The 21,184-nt window shown below is 41.0% G+C and overlaps 1 protein-coding gene across 1 annotated transcript; it reads left to right on the top strand.

The window, feature by feature from the left end:
* The first annotated feature begins 265 nt into the window (after positions 1–265).
* tars1 (threonyl-tRNA synthetase 1) lies at positions 266–18,644 on the top strand. Its single transcript, XM_047592632.1, has 19 exons — positions 266–433; positions 1,198–1,275; positions 1,621–1,811; positions 2,784–2,907; positions 3,556–3,680; positions 4,420–4,537; positions 4,624–4,688; positions 6,091–6,169; positions 6,376–6,522; positions 6,978–7,076; positions 8,021–8,187; positions 8,909–9,071; positions 10,579–10,716; positions 13,031–13,108; positions 13,187–13,287; positions 15,017–15,121; positions 15,338–15,410; positions 17,838–17,952; positions 18,050–18,644. The coding sequence occupies exons 1-19, from the start codon at positions 374–376 to the stop codon at positions 18,196–18,198; spliced, it is 2,175 nt and encodes a 724-aa protein (XP_047448588.1). The 5' UTR covers positions 266–373; the 3' UTR covers positions 18,199–18,644.
* Positions 18,645–21,184: the final 2,540 nt, after the last annotated feature.

The following is a 21,184-nucleotide window of genomic DNA, read 5'->3' as shown; positions in this document are numbered from 1 at the left end:
TAGTTGTATTGTATACTCAAATTAATAGTAAAATACTGTTTTTGTAAGGAGACTTGAAAGTTAACAAAACCAAAAATGAGACACTTTCCAGTTGAACTTAAAAGTGACAATATATTTACAAGTATGAAATAAGATATGCATTGCCAGAATTTATTTCCAAAACAGATGAATTTCAGTATGGGAGACACAAAAACAGTTCGTATTGTAATGTCCCTTGTCCTGTCACACAAAGCAGCGCCTAATACAGCAATGTTGCATCAGAATATCCGGGTCACGTCATCATCCCTCACCCGGCACCGTGTCAACTTAGAGTACACCTCACACTTAGTTTCGCACAAGTTATCTCTGAAAGCGAGGTAGCTTTTCACCTGTTATGGCTGACCAGACTGTCGTGGAGAAAATGAGCGAACTGCAAGTGGACGAAGGCAAAAAGGTGACGCTATTATGGTTTTGACTGGCCACACTTCAGTCATACTAGCCAGCTAGCAGCTAGCTTAGCTTGTAGTCCTGTTCATGCTGTCATTTAGCAACCGGCAATGCGGTGCTAATAGTGGAGCTAGTTAGACTTTATATATAACAATAATTTGTGTTTACATTAGTTGTAATTGTCAAATTATTGTTTGTCGTTCCGTTTTTTAAAACGTGTTTACGTATGGCTATTTTGCTACGTTGCTATTAAGCGAACACAGTCGGCTACTTTGGTTTAGCATTTAGCAGTGAGCCCTTCGCCGAACTCCGTACAAAATTTTGTCTATTTAATGTTCCTTTGCTTGTGGTTGTCTTATTCTTATCAAACCAACTATGATGTGAATCTCTTGTGTTGTCTTTGTCAATCGGCGCAGGTGATGCACATCAAGATATTTTTCGTTTGAAGCCACCTCTTAAATACTGGTTTCTGTTTCTATAATTTTTCTAATAATAACCTCAGTGGGCGTTACAAATCAGTGTTGGCAGTTACAGGGGTTGGCCACCTGTAAGATATTTTTGGATCACCTGCATGTCCAGTTTAGTTCAGCACATTTAGTGAAAGGGTTTGCCATCTTACATTTAGTAGGTAAGGGTCATATAATGTCTGTGTCTTAATGTTGAAGAAAGCGTTGTTTGAACTTGTGTACCTTTCACATTTCCCTACAAATGTTCATTCATCATCTTTTTTTGTTAAGCTTGATTATTTTTTTTTTATGTTTGTGATGACAGGGAGATGCTGGAAGTGGAAAAGATGGAGGAAAGAAAAAGGCCAAAAATGCAGGTGGGACCCCTGCAGGCAAGGCTGAGGTGAGTTATTAAGATAAGATAAGATAAGATAAGATGTTTCTTTATTTATCCCAGTTACACTCAGTCAACAATCTGGACACACCTTCTCATTGAATTTAATGAGAAGGTGTGTCTGTTTCCAAATGCAATGAATAAATAACACTCTTCACAATACTTCAAGCAGTGGTACAGTTTCAGAGTAAACTGTATGTATTTAACCTATAAAAACTGTAAATATGGAGTAATGGTTTCAGTGCAGCAAAGGCCAAATATCATGTTGGTGTTTTTAGTAGAAAAATTAATGTATATGTTACCTCCTGTAATGCTTTATAACGATCAGTTTGATCATGTTTTATCTCCCTCTAGCTGTCGCCCCCACCTCAGTACATCGATGAGCGTCTCACTTTGTACACAAAGTTGAAAGCCGAGCATGACGCCCTGCTGGCGGAGAGGGCTGCAAAGAACAGCAAACCCATCAAGGTGACGCTGCCCGATGGGAAGGTGGTGGAGGCCGAGTCCTGGAAGACCACGCCATACCAGGTGGCCTGTGGAATCAGGTCAGTTTAATGACAGGCTTGATATCATTGTTATACTAATTACGCTCCTTTCTTTCCCGCGGTTCAAAAAAATAGATGGAATCACAAGGAATTTAATTTCCAAAGATTGGCTGTCAAGTTAACTTGTGCAGCCTGTAATCATTTTTACAGTTTCAAAAGACTTCACAACGCCCACAGTGTGAAAACAGTAATTGAAAATGACACCCGCCAACCTTTAACAGTGCAGACAAGAAATTACTCCGATGGGGGGAAAAAAAACTCATTAGTCTTAAAGACGTCGAGGACACTTCCTGGTATTGTCTGAGAATGTTAACTGTGTCACCGCGATCCAATGCGCAGCAGGTGCCAAGAGATATTATGTCGGGAAGCTTGAGTAAATGTCAGCAGCTCCATCGCCGTCATTATAAGGAAGATGCTGGTGTTGTCCCGTGTAAATTAAGGGCCCCAACCCAGAACAGTTTGTCATTTCTTAGACTTAGACAGACTTTAATGATCCACGAGGGAAATTACTTGGCCACAGTAGCTTAGATGCACATAAAAGTAAAAAGATTAGAATAAAATAAACTGTGTAATCAAACTGTGTGTAATCATACTGAGGTATATGACTTTCATTTATACTTGTGTAGCATATAAGCCTGGTTTTAAATCCCAGACCTATCAAGACCAAGTAATAAATTGAATAGTTTTCAAAAGCATGGGGGTAAGTTTCTGTTTTGGACACTATATGGTAAGCAACATCCTTTTATATCCTGCTACTCTATATTTAAATAGTTAATAAATATGATTGATATGTTTCTTCCTTGAGTGGCTGTGCAAGTCATTCACTAATCACAAGCCTTTAGGTCTCGTCCTTAGCTCCTCCCGTCTGAGTGCAGGAAAATTAAAACCAAATTGTAAATCACTTCAGATGTGCTGTTTAATGCCATTTCATTGTGCACTGCATTGATGCGTTGTGATGTTTTTGTCGTCCAGTCAAGGCCTTGCCGACAACACGGTGATTGCCAAAGTAAACAACGGTGTGTGGGACCTGGACAGACCTTTGGAGGATGACTGCAGCCTTCAGTTGCTCAAGTTTGACGATGAGGAAGCTCAAGCTGTAAGTCCACAACAGCTTGGGTCTGATTTAGGATTTTATTTCCCCCCCCCTACTCCCCTAAATGTGAATTCGTACATTAGCACATAGTATAGTGAATTACTTTCTGATTAAGCCGCATGATCCTCTTTGAACATCGCTCCTCTATTAACTGATATATTTTATTCTGGCAAAGCCTGTGAATATATACATAAATGTCTGAAATATTGATATGTATCCTGGGCAGAATAACCTGAGCATGCAAAGTGGCCAATGAGAACTTAAAAGACATTTAGAGGGGGAAGGTGGGGGGGCGATATGAAATGCTGCAGTGTTATAAAAGCAGCAACAACTAGTGTCTGTTTTCAGCTCCATTGCTTAATATTTTACCGAACACAGATGCATTTGGCAGTTGACATACTTGGAGAATAAGATAATCCAGAGTATCGCATTGTTATTCAGGGTAACATTCTCCCATACAGTGCTTTTCTTTTTCTTTTTTTTGTATTTTTGGCATTCAGAGGACAGGCTGCACATTATTTTAATGGTTTGTTAAAGCCTGTAAAAAAATATTCCTTTAACTCCTCTGTGCTGTGAATGTCTGCAAAGTTGACCATAGCACGTTAATACCACACAGTCTGACTAAAGATGATTTTTGGCGTATTTTTTTAGGTTTACTGGCACTCCAGTGCGCACATCCTGGGTGAAGCCATGGAGAAGGTGTATGGAGGATGCCTCTGCTACGGCCCCCCCATTGAGAACGGCTTCTACTACGACATGTTCCTGGAGAACAATGAGTGAGTCGCGAAGGCTTTAGGTGCAGATTTATGTGGGTAATTAATGGCGTTCGTCCGCATTCAGCGTTTATTTTTGGGTGTGTACTTCAGGGCTTAACAGCTGTCCTTCTGGTTTACTGTCAGAGACGCCGAGGCTGTCTGGCTGGATTTTCTTGGGTGTGGATTTTAACTGACATATTTCAATATATGTCAACACGGACCTGAAATCCCAACAGCAAATTGATTCAAATCACAGATTAAGATTACTTCAGTGTAGCGTGTTGAGACGCCCTCAGAAATGCTAACACATTTTGGTCGTAAACAACTTTTTCACTTGACCTTTCCCTGCACCAGATGTATTTCACCCTGCTTTAGGCTGCAGAAGCGCTTGCGGAGGGGCTGTCTAATTAATTCTACAACCTCCTTAATGAAGTTGTTTTATGCTAATGGCATTCTTTTCTCTATTTTTTCTTCCTTTTTTTTTTTTACAAGGGTATTTTGACATTGCCGTAGCCCTAAAGCCAATGACTTTAAAGTATTTGTCCACCCTTGGCAGAGGTTATCAGTTACAGGAAGTCAACGTGGTGCTTTATTGGGGGGACAAAAGGCGCGTTCACACGTGTGCTCACATCTACGATGCCCTTTGAAAAACTAAATTTAGCAGTGGAGACGGAGCTGATATTAATGCAGACTTCAAAGTGATAAAGCTATTGCGGGATGTGCTGTTCCCGTTGTGTTTATCTCTTGATGTTTTGGACAGGGGTGTATCGAGCAATGACTTCCCCTGTCTGGAGAACTTGTGCAAGAAAATCATCAAGGAGAAGCAGCCGTTTGAGAGGCTGGAGATAAAGAAGGAGACGCTGTTGGATATGTTCAAGGTATCTTAAAATACTAACAGACAAACAGGGAAAAAAAAATAAGAAATAACACATCTATACTTAAAACCTCTTCTTTTCCTTTTCAGTACAACAAGTTTAAATGTCGCATTCTGAATGAGAAGGTCACTACTCCCACTACCACAGTTTACAGGTGAGGCCGGTTTTGAACGTAAGATTATCTCTCTGGTAGTGTAGTTTGTCTCTGCATCCAAAGCAAATACACCTGATTACTCTGCACTTTAGACTTTGGGTAATTGACAGTTGGAAAAACTATTAGAAATGCATTAATAAACCAAAGTATATCGTCGTGGTATTTATTTATTTATTTATTTATTTATTTTAATGCATAATTGCGTGTTCATCGTAACATTTCCTACTGGTTGAGAGAGGAGTTAAAGCAGCAGGTTGACTAAGGATGGACTATTTTACTGGACAGCTCTGAGATATAAAAAGAAGAAGAATTAAATTAAGAATTAAATCAAGATGAAATGAAGAAACGGGGACAATTTCTCCTTCATGAAAAGCTAAAATTGGGGACATTCTCGGGGACAGTTTTAGCCGGGGGACAGGTCATCCAAAACAGGGACTGTCCTCAAAAATTGGGGACGTCTGGTTACCATAAAAAAACCCAAACAACCGACACGGCACCTTTTTTTTTTGTTTGGTTTTGTTTGTTTTTTTGGCACAAGGCCACATTTTTTGGGCCTTTCCATCTTTGCAGTGACGCAGTGAATTGAAACTGAAAATGTGTCGTGTTGTACTGTTCCGAATGTTTTATAATCCAATACACCGGTATGCCAGCATATTAAAAATTCATATCAGAACGAAAAAATAATACCGGTATTCAGTGTGAACCAATGTACCGCCCAACCCTAGGTGACATGTTCCTTCTTTATGATTAACATGAACTCCATTAATTATATTACATACACGATGCTGCCGCCAGATATTAACACCAAATATACAACAGTAAATAGTCCCTGATAAATACTCTTCCTTTGTTTAATGTGTGGTTTATGCTTAACTTGATGCCGTAGCTACGGCAACAGCACAGACCTTAACGTCGTAGCCTGACATGCACCTCCCTAGAAATGTAACTACAACACAGACCACAAGAGCTGTAATTGGTGCGCTTGGTAGTAGAGTGTTTATGCTTTACTATTTACGTCTGCAATTTTTGAATTGATTGATTTGGATCAATAAAGATGCAACACATCAAACACATTTGTCACGACTCGTCTTCCATGAGATTCAGGTGAAAGTTTCAGCCGCAGTGTTTGAATGTTGAGCAGGACGTAGAAACAAAAATTAACCCGACTGGCAAAAAGGACACAGTGCCGACTAGTGAGTACACAAATAAGTATAAGTTATGGCGTCTATGTCCTGCAGAGGTATAAACCATGCGTAACAATTCAACCATATACTGTTGAGTCTCCAAACGTGTAGGGAAGTAGCAAATTATTTTGATAGAACTTATGTGTTTATTCTTTTTATGACTGATTTTATGACTTTATTACTGATCATCATTCCCTGCATTATATTCTGCCTTTCAGATGTGGCCCCTTAATCGACTTGTGTCGGGGCCCCCATGTGAGACACACTGGTAAAATCAAGGCACTTAAGATCCACAAGGTTCGTCTTTTTCTTATCACCTGAACATTACATAAATATGTACATGCATAAGACTTTTCAACTACTTTAGTCTGTGCCCTGAATGTCCCGCAGTAAGAAAGTTTGTCCTCATTTCTCGAGCATTTCTATATTTTACTCTCGAGGGATTTAAAAGGACCCAAAAGACGAATGATGAAAGCTAACAAACTCTCCCTGTGGTGCGCTAGAACTCTTCTACATACTGGGAGGGAAAGGCGGACATGGAAACCCTCCAGAGGATCTACGGGATCTCCTTCCCTGACCCCAAAATGCTGAAAGAGTGGGAGAAGTTTCAGGAGGAGGCCAAGAACAGAGATCACCGCAAACTGGGCCGGGTACGACCTGAAATGTGAAGAAGTTAAAAATGAACCGCCGCTGGTTTTATCGTCAGAAAGGGATGTTAAAAAAGTAAATGTGAAGTATAGGTAGATTTGTTTAAATTATGGGGAAAAAAGTGCAGCTATGTTGCGTTTGTTGGCAAATAACTATCATAACTATGAGCTTTTTTCTTTGTAAAATGTAAAACGGACACATTTTAAATCACAGAACGTTGCTCCTATAATGAATTGTTTAGACAGTTGTTCGTTTTATTTACATATCAGTCTGCACGAGTAAAAAAGAAGTGATTGCATAAATGCACTTCACACTTCAAGTAACAGTTTTAGATTTATTGTCGACAGGGTGTTGATGGTTTGTTGTTTGTCGTGAGCAGGAGACTCGGCAGAAAAACCTAAGTATTCCATCACGCTAATGAATGTTCTTTTCCTTGTTTTTTTATTTTTATATTCAGGAGCAGGACCTGTTCTTCTTCCATGACCTGAGTCCAGGGAGCTGCTTCTTCCTGCCTAAGGGAGCCTTCATCTACAACAGCTTGATTGAGTTCATCAGAGTAAGTCGGAGCTGCGAGACCTTCTATGGATAATTGCTTGAATCTCGCTCTAAGCTTTGAGAAGCAGGAAAAAGACAGAATTAATGAAGCAGAATACTGCAGGAAGACACTTAAAGACAATGAAATGGGCAGATTTTTACCGTTTATTAGTCTCAAAGTGTGACTGTATTTACAAAGTATGTATATATGTGTATATTATGAACATATAATTAGGTGTGCTACACTTATTTTGCAAATAAATGGAAAAAAGCTTTACTGTTCAGGTAACAGAGGAAACACACTTATTGTGGCGTTTACATGTGAACACAAACCTATTCATTAATCTGTATTATTGACAGATACTTGTTTTACAATAAATTGAAAACCTGTTAAGCAGATGTGATAGAAAGCATTAAATGAAAGCTCTATTGCACCTGCTCTGTTGTGCTGAGCCACAAAAATCAATGTGTTTTGTTTTGTTTTTTTAAAAGCATTTACTTCTCCGGTTTTTCAGTCAGTGCCGCGATAATAGAAAACACATTTCACTTTAATGTGGTAAAATAGATTTCTGACTGAGCAGATTTTCTGAGTAATGAGGTTTCTTTTAAAAACAGCTCTGCCTGTGTAAACAACCGAACGCCTCAAACATCCAATTTGTCGCATATGTGACTATCATGATTGAATTCATTTTACATAATGTAATGTTTTATTTTCACTGGGCTGAATTGCATATCTGATGTCACTAAATAAACTAAATAAACAGCCGATGCATTAAAGCGCTGAGTACGTTTTTATGGTAGCGTCGGCCTTTGCTTGCAGAGTTGTTGATCATTTTCTGTGCACATGCTCTCGTCAGTTCGCCCTTAAGTCTCAACAGAAACCACCCGGACAAGTTGTTTGCGGTTGTGATTCGCCCCTACAATTATGAAGCTGAGTTTTCTTTTTTCTTCGTGTCGTTCTGACAGAGTGAGTACAGGAAGAGGGGCTTCCAGGAGGTGGTGACGCCCAACATCTACAACAGCAAACTGTGGCAGACGTCCGGGCACTGGCAGCACTACAGCGAGAACATGTTCTCCTTCGAGGCTGAGAAGGAAACGTTCGCCCTCAAGCCCATGAACTGCCCTGGACACTGGTGAGTGCGCCTTTTTTACTCGCCTTCAGAGATGCTTGAAAGTACGGTTTATATTTCAGTGAGCGACTAGAAAGGAATCGGTATAAACTGTGAACTTCCACCGTGTATCCAAAACCCGGTGTAGTGTTAAATGGGTGTTTTTTTTTTAGTTGTATGTCTGTAATCAGAGAGACAATAGCTCGCTGGAGGCTTGACTGTTTATTGTTCTTCAGTTCTAAATGCGTTCTTGCCATTAAATGAATGTGGAGCATTGTCACAGCACAACACAATTCTCACACTCGAATAGGTTTGTAAGAGTTTACACAGGGGTTTGTTATCACTTATTCACTCTTTGTGAAATGGTTTTATATTTCGCTGCTTCCGTTCTTTTGTCAACCGGTTGAGTTCGTCGGTAATGAACCAATGCTCTTGCCATGTTTTCTGCTGTTGAATGACCCAGTTCAATTTACTGCTGAATGCTGCATTGCAGTGCAAGGACCCAGACTGCGGCTCTTTGTGTTCGGTTCTTTTATCTCTTTTTTTTTATTATTGTTCCAATCTGTCTGCTACCCACATAGGCTGTGCTGATGTAGATCACACTGGAATTGAAATTGAGCTTCCAAACACATTTATGTGAAGATCAGTTCAATCAAATATTGAATTCGGTGCTTAATCGTAGCGCTAAATCATTTTTTTTTTATCATTGCACTCGCTTTACGCTTCTTTGTCTGTTCGGCTACAGTCTGATGTTTGATCACCGGCCTCGTTCGTGGAGAGAGTTGCCCATTCGCATGGCCGACTTTGGCGTCCTGCACAGGAATGAGTTATCTGGAGCCCTGACCGGCCTCACGCGCGTCCGCCGCTTCCAGCAGGACGATGCACATATCTTCTGCACTATGGACCAGGTGAGGCTTCCGCTAAACCCTAAAACATTCACATTCACACACTGATCAGGCATAACATTATGACCGGGGAAGTGAATAACATTCACCATCTTGTGGCAATTCAGTGTTCTGCTGGGAAACTTTTGGACCTTGCATCAATTCACCTGGATGTTACTTAGACATGTAGCACCCACCTAGACCAGACCAGACACCACCACCCCATAGCACAGACACTCCTTGATGGCAGCAGGATGTAGTCTGACACAGGCAAACACACAAAAACAATTAAGGAATGACTCAAAAAAAACATGAAGAACAGCACAAGGTGTTCACTAGATCCCAAACTGGTCAAGTATCTGTGGGATGGCCCCCTCCTCTCAAACTGTAGGACCCCCACTAACAACAACACCCTCAGAAGGCCCATGTCCATTCTCTGATGAGTCACAACTGTTTTGGAGGCACAAGAGAGACCTACACAATATTAGGAAGCTGGTCATAATGTTGTGCCTGATTGGTGTATACAAGTCTAATGAAATAAGTTGCCTCATGGGACCAGTAAAATTTATTCTACACGTCAAAGTCTGTTTATTATTTAGGCATATACCACTGCAAATATGTTCAGCGGGTTAAAAAAAAAAAAGAAAACAATTTATTAAACACAGAAGTCTTCACGGAATTGAGTGACGTTGCTCAAGGCAGTGTCAGCGATGCCGAAAACAACAAGTTGTCATGTGGAGTTACACACTAGAATCTCCTCTATCAGACTGCCAGCGGTCGTGTTGCATTGTGTGTAATTTAGTTTGTGCAATGATTCAACAAGCAGGCAAAAATGTAGGATGAAGCACCTCTGGTGCTGCTGTTCTAAAACAGCAACGTATGCATTACGTCATGTTAATTCTGGAAAAACACTGCGGACGATTGTTTATTCCTGTTTGGAACGAGCCCAGGTTTGAAGGCTCTCCGTACATCAGTTTCTTGCTGGGACAGTTTATTGAATAAATTTCAGGTAATGTTTTCCCTGAATGATCCGTCATATTCTCGGAGAACGCCACAGGCTGCTGCAGTCTGATGTAGAAATGTACAAGTTAAGTCCTTTGACTAAAGAACGGCACTGATGCACACAAACAGGATTTCTGGAAGACAGAAGACATTTCTTAATTAGTGTATTCAGATGTAAGCGCTTGCAGGAAGGATCCCACTGATTTTGTTTTCCCTCCACCGGTAATGACGGCGGATTGGATGGTTTGATTGCACTTTGCACAAGAACGACTGAGTGACTCAGACGAACTTGAAGCAGACTGTAGATGTTGTGTTATTACTCACAACCGCGTCTCTTCAGCTCCTCTCGTAGTGATCAAATGCTTGTGTGAAAAAGTTTTGGGTCATCTTTTAATTACCTTGTATAATTTAATTTGTTCTCGGTTCCGGCACAAACAAACATAAAAGCAGTCGCTGCGCAAGGAATAAAACTTGCAGCCGCGTCCAGATGGTTGATAAAGAATTCTGTTGCATTTTATTATGACCGCAGATTGAAGAGGAGATCAAGGGCTGCCTGGACTTCCTGAGGACCGTGTATGACGTGTTTGGCTTCACTTTCAAACTCAACCTTTCCACGCGACCGGAGAAGTTCCTGGGAGACCCGGAAGTCTGGAACCAAGCGGAGAAGGTAATCTCAAGACCCTCTAACGTGTTAGCGGAGAATTGAGACGCTCATGTGTGCCGTTATCAAGATGGATATTCCAAAGCCTCTCCGCGGACGGCAAACGGAAGAGACCAGGGAACATTTAGATTTTAATGAGGGTTTTTTTCTTTCTGTAGACCTGTCATCAGTACTGAAGAAGAAAACACTTGTTCTCCTCCAGAGAATCCATCCACACATCAGCACTGTCTGCCTTTGCTGTCAAATCGAGTTTGCTCTCTGAAGACCAGCTCCACATTTTACATCTGTGGCTCGGCTCCAATTTGCTCGGCTCGTGTTTTAAACAAGCATGAACAGTTAATAACAAGAGTGAGTTGGACTGAGTGGTAATGAGGCTTTATTGCTGGGTGCTTTCAGCCTCGGATGAACCTCAGAAATACGGCTCTGAATCCGTAGAATCGGTTTTAAAGGACTGCGTGCATATACTGCAATGCATCTAGGGATGAGTATCGATACTATTTTATTGATACCGATACCGTTATAGGGTCTGATCATCAATCCGATTCTTTATCGATTCCCTTATCAATTCCTCCTGTGACTTTTAGGTCGAGGAAAAGTAGGCGTTTGTGGTTTCATGGGAACAACAGCAATTTTATTGCAAGATATAAGAGCTTGTGTAAGAAAACAAATAGAAAATTGGTCACTGTATCCTCACTAGTAATGCTCTGCTGAGACTTAACTGTTGACCGGAGATTGACGAACACACGACACTGTATTTAATGCCGTGAGTCGTCAGCAAATGCTTCAGTATGTTGGCGGTGTTGCTGCTATCTCTTGAAATTATATGGTGCTGCATAAGTTGCACGTTGCTCTGTTACAGTCCCTTCTGGTGAAGTGAAACCACACTTTCAACCGTTTCAGTCTCCCCACCATCGCGTCTTCCTTGTTCTCATCACGTGATGTGAATGACGTGTTTTGGCGGAAAGATTCTTCTTCTTTTGTTTTTGTGGCGGTTGGCAAACAACTTTTAGGAGCATTACTGACACCATCTGGACTGAGATGTAAAGATTCGGCATGAAAAGTATCAATAAGGTTAATGATACTGATGATTTGAACGAGTTGCCTGTCCCTAGTTGCATCATCACTGGCATTTATGCATGAAGGACAAAAGTAGGTGTTTTTAGTTTGCCTTAGAGCAGCTAATGTGTTTGTGGATGGATTAAGTGTGAGCTGAATTTCATAGAAGGAGATTTTCTTCAACTTGGTTATTTTTTTATTCGTGATCTGACTGTAGTTCATGTTGTTCAACAATATTGATCATCTTGTTTTTTTTTCGTGTTGTAGTGTTTGCGGTCTTAATTTGCTGCAGGGTTGGGGGGTGGACTGTTATGGAGGTTTTAAAACAGAAAATCTTTGTCATCCGTTGGTGATTTTTGGTCTTTGGCTCCAACCAATCGTCAGGACCTGTGGTCACTTGAATAAATGACAAATCAATATGGAGGAGCAGGGTAAAATGCAGGAAAAAGGAATAGTTATTCTTTATAATTGGCTGTGTTTGCTGTTCTGTTGTTCAATTTATGGATATTTTATTAGCCCTAAAGAGCTTCTTTTGTAATTTCTGCTCCAGTTTTATAGTCATTGGCGTCATTGGTTTATATTTCATTTACAATCATATCTTGTGCCTGTTGGAAGAACACGGTGGAGATGGTTATTTTTAACACATTTGTTATCAATAAATTAATTAGTTTAAATATTAAACACTGTGTAGTCGCTGATAGACAGAACTACAAACAGAATTCAGTGACTAGAGTACAGAGATAAAATGTGCCATGTTACAGTGTCTGCATGTGTTAATTGATGGTTTGCCTTAGTCTTATTTTTAATTAACAGTTAGTCACACTTCTCATAAAAGAGATAGAAGACATTAAAATAAGTGAAAAGTGTTTTTGTTTATAAGCTGTACCACTGTCTTACCTTACAGAGCCTGAAGGATCACTTTTATCTGAGGAAAACATTCTTTAAATTCAGCACTGGCTTCTTTTTTTTATTTTTTTTTATTATTTTATTAATGTTTGCACGCACAAAGGTGTAAAATTGTGTACTCAAAAAAGTGACTGCTAAACTTGGCATAGTGACTGGAGCAGACCTTGTTTCATGTTTCCTTCACCTCATTAATTCCCACAAGTGACCGTAAAACATTATTGAGACTTTAACATTTGTCAGTTCAGTGATTAGTTCCAGATGAAGAAAATGTCAGGTCTAAACACGCAGCTTTACTTAACAGTGTTCACCTTCATGTTGGTCAACCGTTGATACAGTAATTGTTTTTATGTGTTAACAGCAACTGGAGAACAGCTTGAACGACTTTGGAGAGAAATGGGTTCTGAACCCGGGCGACGGAGCCTTCTACGGACCCAAGGTGAGCGCTGCAGTGGTGATGTAGTTAAAGAGTGAAACGGCAGAAGAGCTGCAGCTGATCACGTGTTCTTTGCTGCAGATCGACATTCAGATTAAGGATGCCATTGGTCGATACCATCAGTGCGCCACAATACAGCTGGATTTCCAGCTACCCATCCGCTTTAATCTCACCTTTGTCAGGTAACTAACAGCTTTTCTGTTTTTTTTGTTGTAAATGCTCAAGAAATTAACCCATCGAAAGACATTAGTGCAGGGGTCTTCAACATTTTACACCTGCTATATGTGTTCTATATAAAACTAGTGCTATTTATAAATATACATTATTATCGTCATTTTGCATTCAATACTAAGCTATTCAAATAATGCACAGGTTCAAATATTATTTTTTTTATTATTTCAAACGTGTGCAACAGTATGGTGACTGTGCAACTGCCATAAACATTAACATACCTATATATATCATGCATTTGTAGCATCTGTTCTGCTAATATATGCAGCGCATGTCTGGGATTTCTGGGATATGCGGCCTCGCTATTGGCTCAGCAGCAATAGGGGCGGGGCCTACTGTGTACAGGAAGCTTAGATTGACGGGTCTGGCTCCTGTATTGTTGTATGATTTAAGTACTGACTGAAAGATAACGGCTCCTGCCTCAGTTTATCCCTTTACTAAAATATGTTGGATTCATGTTAATGTGTATTTGAGGAAATTTAAATTTGTGGGGAAAAAATAAAGAAAATATTTATGTAGGAAAATGTCTAATCAACCAAAGATTTTGCAACCCCCCTGCAGTACCTCTATCGACTACATAGGGGGCGCAGAACCCCTGTTGAAGACCTGTGCATTAGTGAAATGTAGGATTAGCTTGAATGAAGTTATATGTCGTCCATTTATCAAACAGAGCCGTTAGTGTGGTTTACAATGTTTAATATGTAAAACACCAGGATCATTTCACTGAGCATTAGTTCATAAATTACAACAAATGGTTCTGTTTAAGAAGTGGCACCGATGTCATAGCAACTAGAAAACAGGTTGTGTTTTGCTTTCTTGTGGAAAATGGATTTCCAGGGAGGATGTCATTGTCGATAATAATATACCCAGCAGAGGAGATCACAAACTGTCTCTGAGAACTGTTCTTAGTCTGCAGCATGCTGCACATCATCAAGCATAATTCATCCAAAGAAGCACCAGATAATTGTCTTTGGATGGCGGGAGGAAGCCGGAGAGAACCCACACAGACACGGGGAGAACACGCAAACTTCAGCCGGCCGACGAATTCAAACCCTTCTTATCTGATTATCTGAAATTCCATTATGAGAACAATACGAATGACTTAATTTGCTGCCTTATCAGCTAATGATACATCAGTCACCAAGAGTGTAGCAGTGTGGGATGGTGGAGTTGAGTCTATGACAGATAAAAAAAAAAAAAAAAAAAAAAGATACACAAATGGGGATTATACACAAGAGAAAAGACCTTAATGGTGGCAGCTCTTTTCCATTAGTGTCATCTAAGAGAACTCCTCAAACAGTCCTGTGATTAGGGTCCTACATCCCACACACGTGTGTGTAGTCCCGTGCGTGTATGTGTCCGACTATACGAAATTAAATGGTTTCCCCATATCATCAAAGTAATATAACTGCCTGTCACTGGTCTCATCTCATCACCGCTGTTGCCCATTAGTCAGATTTGTGCTCACACGTGTGGGCGTATCCACGGAAACAGCAGTTCACTCTGAGGACTGATTCTCATCGCTAACCCTGGCTCCATGCATATGTTTCCATTTTGTGATTTGGATTTAGTTAAGTTGATGAATGATCAGCTCTATTATTGTGTTTTTGTAACTAAAATGAATAATGTCTCATAAATGAATAATGCTCTTATTTGATTTTTTTTTTTTGTTTTTTTTAGCCACGATGGTGACGACAAGAAGAGGCCGGTGATCATCCACAGAGCCATCCTGGGGTCGGTGGAACGGATGATCGCCATCCTGACGGAAAACTACGGAGGCAAATGGTTTGTACTTGTAGCGTTTCAAAAAGCTTGAGCTGTCAAAGAGGACAATTGTTTTTGTTTGCAGTTCAAATAATGATTTTCCAGATTTAGGTAATAGATCTCTAAACACTGCGGCTGAGGAGCTGTAAATATTTGCACAGGTTTCTTGCAGATTGTGTGTTTTTTTTTTTTTTTCTCCTTCTCAGCTAAATGCAAATATGCTCCACTGTGTTTCAGGCCCCTGTGGCTCTCTCCTCGTCAAGTGATGGTTGTACCCGTGGGACCAACCTGTGAGGAGTATGCTGAGAAAGTAAGCGTTGACCTTAAGATCCTTAAGTACACGTTCACATTTCAGGGACGGTACGAAGAATACCTGTTTCACTCGAACAGCGCCACAGGCTGGAGTCCTGCTCCGTTTACGAATCACTGCTCCACTGTGGTCGAACTATTCTGTAGCACACTTGATGACACATTCCAGTCGGCTTTGTTGTCACGACTTTAAAGTACACAACTCGGCCATTCGTCATAATACGTCCCATAATAAACAAGGGTCGTTCACGGTAGACTGGCATTTTAAACAACAACCAGATGGATAATAGTTGAGCTTTTGTAATCTCGTGGTGCAGATAAGATGCACGCTATCCCTCAGATGCTTCTTCTACTGGCTCTGTTTACTTTCTTCTGCGACCGGCTTCTTGGATGTTTTTGTTCCAGGGTCGTAGGCCAGTGCAGCGGTTGTGGAGCGTGCACACACACACACGTGTTATCCAGTTTAAGGCGTATACATGACGGAGAAAATCGATTTCCAATGGTATTATCTGGGCAGCTTAGTCGGATAAGGAGATCTCTGATATTAGTCAGTAACGTGCTTACATGCACTTAAAGTCGGATTAAGGAAGTAATTGTTTTTTTGTTTTTTTTTTCACCTGCATGTAAACGTAATGCTAGATGGCAGCAGCCTGACATAGACGCACATACACAAACAGTTTAGCAACACCTCAAAAAAACATGAAGAACAGCACAAGAAAATTCACTAGATCCCAAACTGATCAATTATGTGTGAGATGATCCAGAGAGGCCCCTCCCCTCAACTCATAGGACCAGAAGGCCCAAATTAACAACATTGTGTTGCCAGACATCACATGACCCCCTCAGAAGGCTCATGTCCATCCTCTGATGAGTCACAACTCATCAGGAGACCTGTAAAATATTTGACAGGTGGTCATAATGTTATGCCAGATCAGATTACTGAACTACGCTGCCACTACAATCATACAATTTATAATCAGCTTCTCAGTTTAGCCATACTATGCTACTTCATTAGGCTAAAAAGCGGCCTGTCTGTGATTGGGGTAACTTAACTTAAATCTGTGAACACAAACTACAGCCTGTAAAATGGGTCAGAATGTATCAGGAGGCTGTTTTTTCACTCACTGATGGACGACACGACTGACAGTTTGAGGCAAATGATAAAATTATAACCCAGCTTTTGCTTCCAGAAACATTTAACTGTCTTGTAAACAATGTCACAGTTGTGTTTGATGCAGGATTAGAATGAACTTTTGACAATGATCCAACCCATAGAACTGATATCCAGAGGTACAAAAACACAACTTCAGCTGTGACACAACAGCCTTTATAGTGAGGGCCCACTAGCCGTGTAAACACAACTAGATGGTGGCGAAATGAGTTGTTGGAAAACATGAACAAAGCCAGAATCGATGTAGCAGCGCTGGTATAAACACTCAGAACAGAAAGCTCTTTAGTCCCGTTATACAGTCTGTAACGAGGTTGGAGAGTTTCCACTTTTCAAAAGGTGCTATTTACAAAACAGTGAAAATACTAAATAGTAAAAATATATTATATAAATATATATTGAACACATTTTATTCAGTTTTCTTGGTTAAAAAGATACTTTATTTCAGCAGTCAGTGAGTCAAAAAATTTTCATTGATGTTTTGGGCCAGATAAACACAGATCAGGCATAACATTATGACCACCTGCCTTAGATTGTGTAGGTCTCCTTAGTGACTCCACAACAGGGGTGTCTGGTAACAGGATGTTGTTAGTGGGGGGCATTTGGGTCCTATGGGTTGAGGGGAGGGGCCTCCTACAAATATATGATCAGTTTGGGGTCTAGTGAATTTGGAGGCCAAGTCAACACCTTCTGTTGTTTTTCATGTTTTTTTTTTTTTAAGTTTTTGCAGATGAGAATATTTTTGCATTTTAAGACACGGATGCAGCTTCCGTTGTGCAGGACAGTTTATATATATTCATTTTTTTTTCATCAGGAAATCAACTGTCTCGTCTCTAACTGGTGTCATTACTTGTTCAGTTTCAGACTGTCAGTAGCTCATCTTTTTAGACAGCCAACACACCGTCGTGTCTTCGTAAATTATGTTTTTATGAGTAGATGAGGACTTACCTTCTGCTCTAGGTTTAGATGGGAAACACTCATCTTAATATCCTTGTACTCCTCAAGTTAGCCTCATACAACTACCAACTACACATTACTGAATGATATTATATAAACAGTCAAGTTGAATTAACTAATAGGATTGAATATAGTCCATAGTAGATGTTAAGTTGTTGGCACAGAGCCGTTCTGTTAGAGACACCAGGTCATAGCTTCTTAGTCTTCAACTGCACTGATTGTAGTCATGTGGTCTTTATATGACTTCAGCTAAAAACTGGTCTGACGTGTGATAATTAACTTATCCGCTCTTTGTTTCTGCAGGTCAGGCAGGATTTCCACAAGAGCGGCTTCATGTCTGACGTGGACGTGGACCCCGGATGCACCCTGAACAAAAAGATCAGAAACGCACAGTTGGCGCAGTACAACTTCATCCTGGGTCAGTGTAACTTCTTTTCTGTCACTTCTTATCTCTTTCTCGGGCCTCCCATAAAAATATTGATTTCTCTTATCGCCGCTGTTCTTCTCGGCGACAGTGGTGGGAGAGAAGGAGAAGACGAGTAACACTGTGAACGTACGCACCCGCGACAACAAGGTCCACGGCGAGCGCACTGTGGAGGAGTGCATCGAGCGTCTGAAGGAGCTCAAGACGTCCAGGAGTCGGAACGCCGAAGAGGAATTCTGAGCTTCGTCAAACGGGTTCTCACAACGGTACCTCACGTTTTCTCAAAAGGGCCATTCGGTTAAAATCTGTTCGTGATGGGGGATAAAACTGCCTTTAAATCTTGACTATTCTTTGCGGAAATCAGACTTTTCTTATACAATTATGTCCTGTTTTTTTTGTTTTTTTGTTATTTGGGTCTTCCATTGTCTGTTTGTATGACATCACTGTTGCTGTCCTCCATAGAATGAAGTGTAACTCATGTCTTTTACTGCACTCTGCGTTGTGAGACTCAAATGCAATAAGGTCTTTCAGAACACCGCTGTCTCCGAGCTTTTCCACATGTATCGAACTGATCAAAAACGGGAGAAATGGGACGCACAACAGTGTGTCGGTCACTCATTATTTCTTCAGGGAACTGTATGTGAGCTGCAATTTTGATAATTAAACGATCTATTCTTGATTCTTGAGATTTGTGCCTTTTAATTGTCCTCCTACAAACGTCCGTCTGTCCAGCCGTCCCCTTCAAAAGCTGTAAATGTTTGTGTTCTAAAGCGACTGTCGAGAAATAGGTAATAGTTGTGTTTACACCGATCAGCCATAACATTAAAACCACTGACAGGAGAATTAAATAACGTTGACCAAATGATGACAATACAATGTTCTGCTGAGAGACTTTTGGACCTGGCATTTGTGTGCATGTTAACAGACACAAATACAGACAAAATTAAGTAGAAATTAATGTAACAAACACATAAACCTGTTCAATACCAGCTGTGAAATTAGTGTCCACACTATCATCCTAACTGAAACCTGTCTAGTAGTTACAGTTACTCAATTTGACCGATATAACAAAAAAGCGTTGCCACATTTTGTGAAAGGATGCAGAGGTTAAAGAAGTCCTGTGTTGAATCCTCTTCAGATGCAGATTCAGATCTCAGAGCTGAAATGGCCTTTGGACCTGTCTAGAATAGCAGTGTATGGATCTGCTGACATAACACAGTCATGTATTTTAGAGAGGCAGCTGAACATATCTGTCCAGAAATCTATGTAGTTCGGGGCAAGACCAGAAAAGGTGTCTCAAAGTGCCTTCTGCTGCCTTAGATTGTGGGCAGATGGGAGAGACAGATGGGTAAAAGGAATGCATGAATCTACGAGAACAATGACACTCCTCCATGGCAGCCTGCAGCCTGACACAGGAACACACACCTAAAAAAAATAAAAAAATATATATATATGAACTGGACTCCAAATTCACTAGATCCCAAACCACAGAGGCCTCAGATGTCCATGTCATGTCCGTTCTCTGATGAGCCACAACTGGTTTGGAGGCACAAGGGGAGACCTACACAATATTAGGAAGGTGGTCATAATGTTATGCCTGATCAGTGCACTGTAGGTAGTTTTGCTTGAGTTAAGAAGTTTTTGCATATTAAGATGATTAGACGGTTCCACACTAAAAATAAATAAATAAATAAATAAAAAAAGTTCCAATTTTCCACAAGGTCGAGGCGAAATTAGGGAGATGGATCCTTATCACCTTCCTCCTCGGATGCGTCCTCGCTCTCACTTAGAGTTCAGTGAGCATGTAATATAAGGAGCAGCGTTGGTTTGAACTCTCAGGCTCAACCTGGAGTGTGTCATCGCACTAAAGGCAAAAGTTAATAAACAGATTTACGCTCCAGCGTTTTTAAAACCAAAATAGGAGGATAGGATTTTTTTTTTTTCTGATTAGGATTAAATAGACTGTACAGTTTGTGTCTGAAACACACAGAGGAGGTGAACGACAGCGCTTCACTATTATTCCATCCACTAGTGGGTGCTATGTCTTTGCGCCTTGCTTACACAGCTGGAACAGACACATTATGAGCTTCATGTTTCAGCAGTTTAACAGCTGGGGAAAGTGTCTCAGCTCCGACGGCTGCCAACAGAGAACTTGTGGAGAAAAAATAAATACACCACAAACTTGGTAAAACACTCGGAAATGCTTATGTTAACTGCTGCGCTTATTATTCGGTCACCCCCCCTTTTTCTCACTCAGCATCAGCATTTATGAAGCGCTTAACACGTTTAAGATCACGGAGACTCCCTTCCTCCAACCCTGCTCTTGTTTGGGTGAAAAAATGAATCGCAACGTTGCCATGAATTCAAGCAGGGACGGAGCGAAGGCGTTAAGGTTGGTCGGGAGATGGTTGCGTGAAAAAAAAAAGGGGGGCGCACAGCCTGCGCCAAACTGAGCGCAGGCCAACGAAAACATTGATTCTGGCCGCTCCGCGAGTTGCGAGCAATTAAAGTATGTGAGAAGCCATCAGTTATTTTGGCGAGGCGGAGGCTTTCAGCACCAAATAAAATACGTCCACAGGTTCGGTTCCTCGTGGTCGTGTTTTATTCTCACCCAGACTTGAGGTTTACAAAGAAATTTAAAAGCTTGACGTGATGTTGTTGAAAACAGTGTTTCAGATTTGTGTCTTAGTTCTGATGAATCTCTGCAAAAACTCTTGACTGGGCTCTCAGTTTAAATTTAAGAAATGACACCTTCTTATCACGTCTGACCACAAGGGGGAACAGCTGAACCAGGATCTTCTGGGGTAGGTGGGTTGTGGGGTGGGTTGTGGGTTGGGGGGGCGCACAGACAAAAAGGGCGAGGAGGCTAATGTCAGTGGAGTGTGGGAGAGGAAAACATTTTGATAAGGGGTTAATGAAAAAGCCAGTGGAGTGGGAGAGTGTCAACAGACGGAGCGAGACAGCCAGGAACCTCTGGGGACCCCGGGGCCGGGCCCCGGCGTGAATCCCCGCTCCCTCTTGTCCCCCGTCGGATCCCCCCTCCTGAATGCTCCGCTGGCGACCTGACCACGAAGGGTCGCAGCGCTTCGCTGAACTGCGCAAACTTTTTCTCTCTCGTGCCGCACGTGCATTCTTGTGTGTCAATTCACACGTTTTAAAAAAAATAAATAAATGTCCCAGTGCAGCCTCTGACATGGACGGTGCCGGGATGAGTCGTGGTGTGAAG

Source organism: Mugil cephalus, chromosome 8, assembly GCF_022458985.1.
Source record: "Mugil cephalus isolate CIBA_MC_2020 chromosome 8, CIBA_Mcephalus_1.1, whole genome shotgun sequence".
Lineage (NCBI taxonomy): Eukaryota > Metazoa > Chordata > Actinopteri > Mugiliformes > Mugilidae > Mugil > Mugil cephalus.
The sequence above is the reverse complement of the archived record's forward strand: the minus strand, read 5'-3'. Positions and strand labels throughout refer to the sequence as shown.

Bases quoted from the DNA above. Each gene is read 5' to 3' on its own strand.
- tars1 (XM_047592632.1), top strand. From the start codon at position 374: ATGGCTGACCAGACTGTCGTGGAGAAAATGAGCGAACTGCAAGTGGAC. The intron at 3,681-4,419 runs GTGAGTCGCGAA...TGTTTTGGACAG, and splicing joins ATGTTCCTGGAGAACAATGA to GGGTGTATCGAGCAATGACT. The intron at 13,288-15,016 runs GTAACTAACAGC...TGTTTTTTTTAG, and splicing joins TTTAATCTCACCTTTGTCAG to CCACGATGGTGACGACAAGA.